The sequence below is a fragment of the Populus alba genome, chromosome 8 (assembly GCF_005239225.2).
Source record: "Populus alba chromosome 8, ASM523922v2, whole genome shotgun sequence".
NCBI lineage: Eukaryota > Viridiplantae > Streptophyta > Magnoliopsida > Malpighiales > Salicaceae > Populus > Populus alba.
Genome location: NC_133291.1, coordinates 8,987,384 through 9,000,594, shown reverse-complemented (window position 1 = coordinate 9,000,594; position 13,211 = coordinate 8,987,384). Strand labels below are relative to the sequence as shown.

Sequence of the window (13,211 nt, the reverse complement as noted above, 5' to 3'; positions counted from 1 at the left end):
AGCAAGCCTTTTGGAAGGGGGAATCTCCAGAGATGTAGAGGTTCTAGTTACTCGACTTGCTCATAAAACATGGAAACTTGAACTTAGTGATATGATTCTGATGGTAAATTTCACTTCATGATCATCTATTATTTCGGACTTTAATTTAGAAGTTGCAAGCCGGGACATGCAGGCAAACCTAAACCAATATACAATTATTTGGTGTTTTGTGCTGTATCACTTTAATGTTTTTACGGTCAACATCTACCATTAAAAAAACAAAGACTTCGTGAATCAAAAGAGAAATCCAAAAGAACATTAGGCACCCAACCATGGCTAAAGCAAAAGAGATTGATATTAACAATCTTTTTTCGTTTGGCCCAAAAAGAACATCGAATACCTTGCCAGATTATCCACTTTAAGAGACACGATCGTAACCTTCGCTTTCACAGATCCCAAATTCTCCTCCTTTACTCTCTTCGCTAGCTGGGTGGTTTCAGAGAAGTTGCTGTAGCCCAGCGCGTCCCAACACACTTCTTTTCTCCGTGGCATCACCAAGAGCTAGAGATTCTTACTTGACACGAGGGGGCGATTTTTCTAGAACTCTACGTATGATTCTTAGTGTTATCCCAACTCAGTGGTCAGCTTTACAACGTTCAGGGGCATAAAATCCCCAAGGTATCATAGATCACAGCAAACATACGGAAGTGCGCGCAAACACACAATGGAGCAGCTATCAAGTATAAGAAGCCAGGCCAAAAGTCCTCTATCGGGATTTCAACATAAAGTAATTACAATCATGAGTTACAATAAATCTACAATCATACAACGGTGGGATTTCAAAAATTAACTATGAGATTATTTGGATCCGTATCAACTAGTTGTCGCATAATACAAATTCACCCAACTTTTACAACCCAGTCCAACTTGCGATCCAAGCTGCAAACCATCACTCTTGTGGGTGTCCGTAAACCCTATCCCAGTATCCCACAATACTTTTCTCGTTTCCAATTTATGTATAATGATGCACCATCTAGATCACACTCCTCAAATCCTCAAAAACAAATGATTACAGAAGGCCTGTGCTTCCGAAGGGATTATTAGTCTGAGGATGTGCCATAGGATGTGCATGAAATGCGCCAAACACTGTATCACCAAAAGGATTTGCATGGCTCATCATCATATTTTGTTGATGCTGTGGTTGTGGGTAGGTAGGTTGATATGGACCAAAAGGATTGTGAGGCTGTTGAGTCATTGCTGCCATTTGGACTGAAGGAGGGGCAGCAATGCTGTTTGACAAAGCAAATGGATCTTGTATCTCAAATGGATTGGGGGCTGGCGCTCCATAAACAGGCTGCCGGGCAGCTCGATATGCTCCTTCATCGTACAAACTGTTCAGAGTGAGCGAGTCCAAGCCGCCAGCCTGACATTCATAGACAAGAGGGTTGAAGAGAATACAGCTATATGCTTGCTATTCTGAACACAATTTCAATCATATGCACAGAGATTGTTAATAACTGAAACAAAGTTTTTTAACCATAGTCCAGCAGGTGCCAGGCTCAGAGCTTGAGCTCCCTGTGATCAGAGATCATTTTATACAGAGGCCTGACTTGAAACAAGCCATCGGCTAAAAAACATTACATTATACAAAACAACTCACAAGAACAAAAACGACTATTTGTCTACACAAAAATGGGAATGCATGCAGCATGTCTAAGTGGCTCCTTAATCATTTAAAATAAAACTGCCTCCAAATTCATAGCAATGGCTTTTCTCAATAACTAGATGAAAACTTAAAACTAAAAGAAGAATGCATGCAGAAGAAACAATTCATTTTCTATCCTATCTGTTCCTATAAATTTTTCTTCATCAGTGCTAAATTGTAATGGTTTGTTGCAACATTAACATTGTCAACAAGAATAGCATCATGTCAATCAATGTAGCTGTATCACCAATATTCATTCTCATGATGGCTAATCAACAAAGAGAACAGACCATGAAATAACATAGAAAATATATGTTTGCAGAAATGAAAATAAGAAAGGAAGGCAGCCTACCAATTGCCTCTCATTAGTGGCAGAAATATTGCTGCTTGGAGTAGTGACCAGGGCAAGTTCCCATCCAGTAGGATCAAAATCTTTTGCTTGACCAGCAGCAGAGTTAAATGTTGGTGCAACATCTGTTGAATTAGGAGTTGCATATCCCATAAAAACATATACAAGCAACCAACCAGAAAGCATAGAAGTACCTCAAATAAGGGATAGAAAAGAGAAAAGGAACAAGGCTGGTTACCTGATTCAGAAGGAACTATAGCCAGAGCCAAAGCATTGCTTTCCTCAATGGTAGATGCATTAGGAGTTCCATAATCCAATCCCTTAAAACCACAAAAAAGAAGAAAGAGGGTGTTGAAAGAAGAAAGTTGGAAGAAAGAGGTGGGTCATTTCTCAGAAATCATCAACCAACATTAGTTGGCTGACAACTAAGAGATTACCAGCAAATCTCCAGTGTCTATGCTGTTCTGAGGAGCGGTTGTAGGAACAGGAGGGGTGATCTCAACATTGGAGACAGCAACATCATCTGAAGGAGGTGGCTCAGGTTCATCGCCAGATGATTTGGCATCTTCAGAAGGACCTTCTTCTGGTCTGTATGTCAATTGAAGCTGTTTGAAATGACCAGATATTAGTCCTACAGTATTTAACCTCTAACAATGATATCCCTTGTAAAGGAAGAATAAGTTGACATGCATGCATCACACAAAAAGAGACAAGCAAGCATAAACTGAATATGCAGCACCATACATCCTTTTCTGCCACCTAGCCAAGTCAAGAACTATTTTCTTAATTAGTTTAGTCAAGATCCATGATTCCTATTTCCAAAAACTCCTTGGCTTCTAATGCCTGTTTTAAAATATAAAACTACTAACAATAAAACCAAAGGACCTACATATCAACAAATCATAAATTGGAAAATTTATATGACTGCCTAGCATAGTAATGACACTTACCAATGCCTCACTAGGAACAGAAACAACACGTGGTGCCTCTCTGATATACTCTTCCATAGTTGTAAGAAAGGATTGTGGAGGCTGAGAAAAATTAGGACAATAAAGTCATAAATCACTGCAATTGAAAGAATGAAATAACCAGTGAAAACTCTAAATCCGTCTCATAGCATCAAATACCTCCCTCAAAACAGGAAACTGGAAATTCCTAGCAAGTTCTAATCCTTTGCAAATGTCATAGAAATCAGAAAGGTTACCAGCCTGCAGGAATAAACAATTTTTTTCAACAAAACACAGGTAGCAAAAACTTTTTTAGTTGTGGAGACTTCAGTTCTATAATGAATGCTACAACATAAAAGATATACCAATGAACACTTTAGATGTTGATAAAGAATATTTAACCACAAACTGACATTCTGCAAAATCAATGGACAACATGACCTGCTGACCAGCTCGTTTGTAGATATCAAGGGCTTTGATTGCTTCATGTCTTGGCATCTCAAAAAACTGCAAAGAAGAAAGATTTAATAGTAAAATCAGACAAAAACAATGCTTGCAAAATGATGAAAACTAAGAGCAATGGATTACCTTATCCACAAGATTGATGATCCCATCATTAATAGCACAATATATTTTAAAGCTCTCCTTCAATACCTGAAAATTGCATGAAAAGGTCAGCAACAACTTCATTAGAATACAGGAAGAGGAAGCATAAATGAAACCATGTCTTCTAAAATTTCAATCTATGCTTTTGTCATTCAGGTGGCAAGTTAAAGGACATGACTATATAAAGTGCAAAAAAATTATGTTGCATTGCTGCATTATAATATGAGTATGTAATAGGAGGGTGTAAAGCAGCAGTCCTGTACAGAGGCAACCCATACAAGGAGGAAAAAGATCGAACTACACTGAATTTTCTGTGAGATTTTCTTTTCCTTATTACCATATGATATTTTAGAATAAATTGAGAACCTCAAACACCTAAAACAAGGAAATTAGATATTAACAAAAATTCCACATGGCAGATACAGAAACAAAATTCTTGCACATGACAAGAAATACAGCAGAGAGAGGAAGGCTCACCAGAGCCAGAGCATATTGTATAACATAATTGCCAACCGCAGCGCCTTCTGGCTGAAATAGAAATTTCCATCAATTTTTTTGTCCACCTCCATTGCAGAGTGTTCAAGTAACAATTTACCCATGGATAGAAAGAAATTCCATACCCGGCAGCCAACGAGACGATACAACGACTGCTGTAAAGCAGGCAACTGTTCCAGCAGATCTTCACTGTCTAAGTCCCTAGTTCGGCTGTAGCCCTGCTTTAAATGGGCAAAAACCAATATACATATCAATGAAAGTCGGTCTCACCTAAATATTTCAACAAGTCAATAACTAATTCCACATCAGCTTTAACAATTTTCTCCAAAGCATTTTCTTGTGGATAAAATTTGAGATTGCTAAAATGAGTTAAAAATACACCAAAGATTACAAAAAGAAAAAGAAAAAGAAAAAGAAAAAGAAAAAGAAAAACAATCTTCCATTAATGAGCTCCCTAGCTTCTGTAAAATAACCACAATCAATTTTGAAATTGGAAAGCCATTCAATAAGAAACCAGGCCATGACACAACAAGTACAATCGACCGTTTGTGAAGGCCTGATGATCTTGCTCATAATGCAATACCACTTTTTAACTGAATCACATCCTCATGTTTCATCAAATGACTCCAAAACAAAAGATGTGCAGGAGTTTCTTTGCAACCAAACAAGCCACAAATCTGGTGCTTCCAAGTTTATGAAATTCAGAAGGTCCAACAGGTTGATAACCATGTCCTAAACCTCCACTGACCTCGTATGTTCAAATCTTCTAAACTTTCTTTTTAGAACCTTGTACACTGGAATTGCTGGCATAATGACTCCTTTTAATTTCTCATAATTATGTATTTAATAAGTATTGCCAATTTGCAGGATAAGGGCCTGTTTGGTGTTGTATTATGCTATGCTATGTTGAGAGCTGCATTATGAGGTGAAAGTAGCACCAGTTAATCTCTAGACAGAACTTGGTCCAAATTTCAACTAAAATTATGACATGTTATGTGACAATAAAAGCCAAAAGGAAAGTTCATGGAGAAAGAAAACATTTGCACTCTCAACAAAAAAAGTAGTGCAAGTGTCCAACCATACAATCAATCCATATAGTGGTGATTGGCATTTCATAAGGAGTTTCCTTTCATAGTACTTTTGAAGATCTTGATACATATTATTAATTTTCATCAAAAGAACCAAAAAGAGCGTTTTGATACTAGCAGGGCATTTTCTCATAAACTTGTCTCATTGAAAAAAGAACAGAATTTCTTTGCAGCTCTAAGAGAACAAAGGTGAGTAGTAAGAGCTCATGTTGGAAACAACAATTGCAGAAAATACTGGGGAAAATCACAATATGCTCTATCCTTGCAGCATAAGTGCACAAAAAAAGAGCTTATTAGTGATTCTTTGATCCAAAATTAAAGAGCGAGGGAAGAAGAAAGAGTGTGGCCTTCGCAATAATGCACACATTCTACGGAGATTAAAGCTCTTTTTTAAAATAACATTAACAACAAAAAAAGCTGCTGAATAGGGAAAGAGAAATGAATTGATAGATGATGCTATTTTCACTCACTAGCAAATCTTGCTGTCTTCTATGTCCTGATAATTCGTTTTTTTATTAGTAAGAGCAGAATTGCTATTCTGGTAACATACCTTATCCTGCCCTTGGGCAGGTCTTGGAAGACGCTCTGCTTCAATATCATACTTTAGAATTCTAAAGCATTCAAGTCGTTCCTCCAAAAAAAGTGCATATGTACGCACCCAAGCAGAACAATCCCAAGCTGAAGAAGGAGAAATATGATGAGAAAATAGAGCTACAAAAGGTACTTGGTTCACAAAATGCAGTTAGAGGGCACTACTTGTGACTTGAGAAAGACAGGGAAAAGGCAGTATCAAATTACCAATAGGACTTGAATCATCCTTGAAATTAGAAAGTTGGAGGATGCGCCCTCTCTGAGAGAAATTCAGAAGTTCTTCTCTGAAAGTAGGATCACCCTCTCTTAATAATCTATGGATCACAATCAGTATTTTCAAAGCTACCTGGTAAAAATGCAGGAGTGAAAGCATAACATGAGCATCTTAACAAAAAAATGGTAATGAAAAAAATAAAACAACAGATTTCAATCACTTCACAGAAAATACTAAAATTTTTCACATAATGTACAGGTTGCACAAATTGCAGATGTATATTTGATGCAACGGCAATTCCAGTATCTTCTTTTTTTCCAACATTTATGAGCCTTTTTCTTCCAAACACCATCTGTCAATATGAATAACTATAATTCTCATCAATTGTCACAATGACTGTCTCACTGGTTCTGCTCGTTATCTTTTTTTCCACAATCACCATGTGGGTTAGCATCTTAGATTCGGGCATTAAGCTGTGAAACCAAGTTCCCCAACAAGTGGTTACAGCAAAAGCAAATTGGTACAGTGCAGCAAAGTCAAACAATAACACACTGCATGCATGCGCAATGGATAAACTTAAGACATAGCCTGGTTTAGTTTGAAGCTTCAAGACTAAATTTATTCCATGACAGTGACAATGCACACTCCTCTCAACAGTCGACACAACTGAAAACCTTCAAATATTGAGGGGTCGCATAAAGGATCAAATGAGCAGACCTGAGTTACTTTCCAACAGCTTCTTGTGCAAGCCCAATTGATAACAAAGAAAAAACAAAATGTAGAGGAGACTTTCTATCTTATTTTTGTTCATCCAAAGAATTCAACTGATAACTTTCAAAGATTAAGAAAAAATAACCAAAAACATCGTTTGCATTGGATGGACAATTACACATATTGATCAAACCCCAATTCATTTCGAGTCCAAAACATCATAAAACAATTAGAATTTCAAAAACTAAACAAAATCTATACCGTCCAATTATGGGTTTTGGCCAATCGGCGGGAAAGAGCATGAATGCAATAAGCAACATCAGCTCGAGGCCGAATCGCTGACGTAGCAGCCAAGATTTCTGTAGCAAAAATCAAGTCTCATGAGCCCACTGAAATTAAAATTGAAGAGATAAATAAATAAAGAACGAAAGGAAGAGTAGTACTGACTTTTAAGATGGCGCTCTTTTGGAGAACACTCAACGTGGTTAGTTGCTTTGACTATGGCCACGTCCAATTCCTAAATTTAAGAAAATACAGAAAAAAAATCTAAAAATAGAGAACAAGAGAGACAGATATTTGATCTGGTTTTATTTCAAAATAAAATAAAAAAGGATTGAGAGGGAGACGGACGGACCGCATAATCGCTGTTGACATGAGCAAGACCGACTTTGGTGGAATCTTTGAGAGCGCCATAGGCTTTTCGCCATGTCTGGAGTGTGCCCATTTTTTTTAACTTAAATTTAAATAGAGATGGATCAGATCGCCTTCTCTCTATAATAATCTGGCAATTGATATAGGGACGTGCTGTTTATGCCTTATTTCTCTCTGTTTTTTTTTTTTTTTTCCTCTAGAAGGGAAGGGAAGAGACTCAGTTTTTATTTGTTGGAATACTGGAATTGATCAACCATATATTGGAGAGAGAGAGAGAAAAGAACGACTGCAGAATGAAGCGATGCGTTGTTTTTTTTAGTTTTAAGAAAACAATTAATATTAATTAATAATAAAATGTTTCGGGTGTAACTAAACTAAGAATAAATAATAAATATTCTTTTCTTACTTCGCTAGAAGTTTTCCAAGCTGTGGCTGGTTGGCTTTTGGCGGCCCCTGTCATTTCGGTGGCACACTGCACAGTCATCATTGTTTAGTATTTTTGCTTTGAATCTTCAAAAACATTTTCCCCACCTGCCTACTTATTACTTTTTGATATTATAAAAAATATTTTTTATTTTTAATCTTAACACAAATATATATATATATATATTAATTTAATATTTTCTCAAATAAAAAACATTTTTAAAACTCATTAAGAAATATAAAGCTCGTTAAAATCTAAAAATTCTCAATTAAGTTCCTCCAATTAATAAAATATTTTGAATATCCCATCAATTATTATTTTATAATTAAAATTTAACAAACTATGAGTTTCCACGTCAATAATTAAAGGAAGCTTTCATATAAACTAGTGGTATTTGCCTCCATGTGTTAAAAGATTCTCATTCATTTAATAAAAATAGTTCTAGAGCTTCAGTTATATTTCACGTATAAATTGTTTGTCTTTTTTAATATAATAAATTAGTTTTTACTCTTATCATTTTGTCAGTATTTTCTATCCAAAATCAATAGCAACAACATATGATATACACATAATCAATTTCTTTCCTAAAATAGCTTGTAGTAAACATCGAGAATGTGCAAAACCTATTTGTTTAGGGATGATACTTGAATGGGTAATTGTGTCTTTTCAGACCTGTATAGTGGTATAAAGAGTGTTAAATTATACTAACATTGCTTACACTCCAAATATTATTTTTACACTACTTGGTTTTTTATATAAAAAATAGCATATTTAACAAAAAAAAAAACTATAACATATTAGAAAATAGCAGAGTTTAGTAAGAATGTTGTCCAAATACAATATTTTGATTTAAAAAAGAGGGGAGAGAAAAAAATAAGTCTTAAAGACTAGTTAAAGCTTCAATAATGATATTTCTAGTATAATTAAAAATATATTAATAAAAAAATTTCAATAACATAAAAAAAATCATCATCATCAAAATTAAAGTGGCAATATGTGTCATTATTTATCAAGCCAATCACGCGTTATTTTTATAGTAATGCATGTGGCCACTCATGTTATCATCAATAATATTTATTTATATTATTGTATTTGTCTTTTTGAAATTTTTTCAATGATATCAGAAATATAATTATTGAGATTCAACATGCTTCCAGGTCTTTCTATTTCTTTTAATTTTCTTTTTCCTTTGTCATCTCTTCTAAAATTAAATTACCACACTAAATGCACGGATCAGATCGTTTTCCAGAAGGTTAACTTGATCTCAGGGGAAAAAAAACAGCTTAGTTATTAATCCAACTCCTAATTAATTTAATGTAACGTGATGGAAAAAGAAACGAGAGGAGAAATTTGCTACAACAGTGAAGCTCTTGTCTTCGTCTTGGACAGTAATTAATCGATATCAATTTATAATCTTGCATCGAGTGCGAGAGAATTAAGAAAGCTAAGTACCGAAAAGAAAAAAAGAAGAAGAAGAAAACCTTTTTCTTTAAGAATAAATTATCATTGTATCTAAAAGCAAATTAATGATGAAGGAAGATGAGTACATTAAGTCTCAATCTCTGTAGTTGGAATTCTATCGCTGTATGAATGTGTGGCAAGAATAATCAAGGCTCAAAACATGGGCAGTTCTAAGAACCACGTGATGCGAAGCTGGACTTAAATTCTACTAGTAAAATACCATCACCCCCAGCTCCAAAGAACACGAGAACGTTTATAGATTACACTGTGCTTGAAGTTAATATTATTTTATAAAAAAATATTTTAAGTTTTTTAAAATTTTTAAATTTAAAAGTCATGTCAAATTCAAAACACATGAGTCTGACAGTTAAGCTAAACCCAATAACTTTGGACCTGGCGTGGTACCCAGACCCAAGTAGCTTGGGCCTCGCGTGCTTGTCAGATCCAAATTTTAAAATGCTTTGGTCTCACAACTCTTGCCAGATCCAAACAGACAACAAATAAACAAAGAACAATTGTGTATTTTAGTTGTTTGGAAGAGAAAAGAAAGAAAAACGCAAACAATTGATCACCACACAGCAATCCATCAATGATATGTCTACATGCGTTGCATCATATGTAAGAGGACATGTCTGCGCATCTATCTAAATAGCTTTTTGCTAGATTTGGCCACCGGGAGACGTTTCACGCACCTCCTTCATGGTGTAGGCTCTATCTACTTGTTGGAGCATGCGAAACACGCGCAAGCAACTTTTCAAATAAAAAAATAAAAAAAATAATATTAAAATATGTATTGTGATTCTCTTAATTATATATCATATTCAAGTAAATTTTACTATCACAATTCACAATGATATATGTTTAAAACTACAGTGGAAACCTCACACCAAGCTAGTGGAGACTAACAGAGATCATGTGGAGTTTCTTTTTCATATTCCACTATAAATGCTTTCCATACACTCAATTATTTAGTGTGATTGTTATTGTGATTAAAATTATTTTTTAAATGTGTTAAAATTATTAATTTTTAGATTTTTTTTTATTTTTAACACTAGTATATTAAAATCATCAAAAAAAAATATATAAAAAAATATTGATTTAATACATTTTAATGTAAAATATCAGTTTAATATCCGAACTCAAATTACAGAAAGGAGTTAAAAGTATAGTCCCCACATTATATATACATGAGCACATCAAATCAAGATGTTTTTTGTTTTTTCTTACAATCACCATGTGATAAAGAAAGAGTTTAGTAACTCCTGACGCCAGGAAATAACAATGCAGGTCTGCGAAATTACAGTTTAATTAATTTCCCTAGATCAATCTCCAATTTTAATTAAAAAAAAAACTCCAGTTTTAGAAGTATGAGGTGTCTAACTCCAATTCTGAAAAAAAAAAAAATATATGAGCACCATTTACCTAAATTTTCAATTTTTTTGGTTATTATTGTTCTTTATTTTCCTGTTTCCTAAGCGCATTGTGTGAAATTTTCGACCCCACACCAAATCAATCCAGGTTTACTTAGGAGAAAAAAGAAGGCACGTTAAAAAATAATCTTGATTAAAAAATTCTAGTTATCAGGTAAAATTTATAAAATAATTTAATATTATTTTCTAATATATTATTAAGTGGAAGGTCTTTAAAGTTTGAAATTTTCAAGGCTTATTATTATGCCTAATCTTATTAAATAAAATAAAATAAATAATAAGATTCGAGTTCACTATTTTATTTCAATTAAAAAATCTAAGTTATTGAATAAAATTTAAAAACTAATTTTATATCACAACAATATTAAATTTTTAATATATGAAAGTGGTATTGAATCTACCGATCCCTGTCCTCCACCAAAAACATCGACAAAAAGAAGCGTAAAATGTAAGTTAATGGGTCAATGGTCAAGGCTTCAACAGGTGGTATTTTGTTGACATCCTCCATTGAAAGCAATCGTTGTTTCGCAGAACATTCTGTTTCCACCATTAAAGCAATTCTGTTCCTTTTAAAAAAAAAAAGAAGGAACAGTTCTTCTAGGCTTGTTTTTCAGGAGCTATGTGTATACGTTCTGTCAGCGATGAAAGTAAAATCACTGATGTTACCCTTCAAATCTAAACAAAATCTCATTTTTCCTCGAGGATCCGCGCAAGATTTGTTTTTTTTTTTTTTTTTCCAGTACGGATTGGCCAGTAACTGTATTTTTGCCTCTGCTTTACTCTTTTATGGATACTTTAATGGTTTTACATCTCTCATGTCGTAAAAACACTTTGCAAAAGCAATTCTGCTAGTTTTCTTTTTTGAGAGAACAGGATCATGTTTTTACGAGGAAGAACTTGTTTCTTTTGGACAAATAATTCATTTCCATTCCACAGAAACTTGTAAACGCGTTTTCTTGAAATAAATAAAGCCCTGTTCCTATCTTCATCTCCCAAAATACTAAATGTATTTCTGGAGCAGCCAAAACATCAATGGCGAATAATTCCTTTTATTTTTATTTTTATTGGCTTGAACAAGTAAGATGCAACCAAACGTTTTTCTAATCACTAAATAATCAATTTCACCTTAACGAGGTTTCTTTTCTTAATAATGTTTTCTTCAGAAACAAAATCAATAATGACACTCAAGCGCTAATCATGACATCTTTTTTCGTGTCCAGGGACAGTGATCTCGGAAGCAACAAGAATCACGTTCATGATCAAGTTTAGCCACGTGTATGATATAAAGGAGTTCTCGGAATCCTATGTAAGGCTCCCAGTTACCCATCACACCATTTTAGACCGTGTTTAGCAATGTAATAATAGTTGTTTTTTTAAATAATTTTTTATGCTAAAATACATAATAATGATATTTTTTTAATTTTTAAAAAATTATTTTTAATATTAATACATCAAAACGATCCAAAAAATACAAACCGTATTAAATTTTAATAATAAAAAAAAATTTAAATTTATTAGGAATGCGCACCGCGTTCCCAAACTGCTCTTAATGTGCCAGATCCAAGCCGGGCTTAGCAATTCTTCCCCAGATAAGCATCTTGTTCCTAAGGAGAGCCAAGACTGTTTCTTCTGGTAAACAGATGTTGCTGTGTCAGTAGATGTTACTACATAGATATTGCTACTTATATCTTACATATTTTTATGATAAGAATTACAAGATAAATTAAGACCAAGCAGGAGATGTATCTTGGCTTCTTCTGTAAATTATGCAACTTTACATTGTGGAATTTTAATTGCTTAATCCACCTGCTTACCTGCAGTGAAGCTTTTTTGGCCCTTCAAACTGATATCTATACTGGGAGGAAGGGTGCCACCCCACGAGTTGGAAGGTTTGTGTACAGCTCGGTAACACTCTCGAACTAATGTAGCAAAACATTATTATCTCAACTGATAATTTTACATGAGCAGATCATCAAGAAATTGGTATGGCCCACTGAAAAGAGAACATTAAAGTTCTTTTACCTGCAAAAGAATAACGCAAACCAGCATCTGGTCACTCACGTTATTGATTCAATAGCAAATAGAAGGCGGATTCTTGGCTTCTAGTGAACCTGAGTGAAAGAAAAGACACCATCATACAGATTTGTTTCCCAGGAAAAATGTCATATGCTGCAAGATCACATAACATAGAAAGAACAGTTTTATCTTGGTATGTTGTGCTTTTCATATAACTATTTTTTTCCCGTTGACTCCATGGTCTACAGGATCAGATGCAAGGGAAACACATGGTGTAATTATCAAGGAAAGCACTTTAGTTAAATCCCTAAAAGAGTGAAAATGGAAATGAAAAGGTGAAAGAGAAACAGAAGTTGATGAATCTAGCCATTTTTGAACTGGCAAGCTCAAGCACTCGGCTGTTGATAATCACTTCAGCTAACATAAGTTTCCAGGGGTGATTTTGTTGGTTCAGGCCAACATGTACAATGAGTATCAAGTTCCCAATCTACTTTCCTATTTATTGTATCATTCTACAAAACCATCCATCTAAACGCCAAACTAA

At 34.3% G+C, this 13,211-nt stretch overlaps 1 protein-coding gene across 2 annotated transcripts; it reads right to left on the bottom strand.

The window, feature by feature from the left end:
* Positions 1 to 720: 720 nt before the first annotated feature.
* Positions 721 to 7,612, bottom strand: LOC118061180 (putative clathrin assembly protein At2g01600). 2 transcript variants are annotated; one of them, XM_035074572.2, is made up of 15 exons: positions 7,320 to 7,612; positions 7,133 to 7,202; positions 6,947 to 7,044; positions 5,968 to 6,106; positions 5,720 to 5,847; positions 4,207 to 4,302; positions 4,064 to 4,114; positions 3,569 to 3,634; positions 3,422 to 3,487; positions 3,161 to 3,241; positions 2,984 to 3,064; positions 2,471 to 2,638; positions 2,272 to 2,353; positions 2,037 to 2,158; positions 721 to 1,402 (listed from the first exon to the last, which is right to left on the bottom strand). In XM_035074572.2, the coding sequence occupies exons 1-15, from the start codon at positions 7,407 to 7,409 to the stop codon at positions 1,049 to 1,051; spliced, it is 1,692 nt and encodes a 563-aa protein (XP_034930463.1). In that variant the 5' UTR covers positions 7,410 to 7,612; the 3' UTR covers positions 721 to 1,048. The 2 variants fall into 2 exon arrangements, with proteins under 2 accessions (XP_034930463.1, XP_034930464.1); XM_035074573.2 differs by having other exon boundaries at positions 4,207 to 4,299.
* Positions 7,613 to 13,211: the final 5,599 nt, after the last annotated feature.

What these genes read in the sequence shown, in the direction of transcription:
- LOC118061180 (XM_035074572.2), bottom strand. Translation starts at nt 7,409, where the DNA reads ATGGGCACACTCCAGACATGGCGAAAAGCCTATGGCGCTCTCAAAGAT. An exon ending in AAAAGAGCGCCATCTTAAAA is followed by an intron (nt 7,045 to 7,132) that starts GTCAGTACTACT and finishes TTTTTGCTACAG; the next exon opens with AAATCTTGGCTGCTACGTCA. An exon ending in TCATCAATCTTGTGGATAAG is followed by an intron (nt 3,488 to 3,568) that starts GTAATCCATTGC and finishes TCTTCTTTGCAG; the next exon opens with TTTTTTGAGATGCCAAGACA.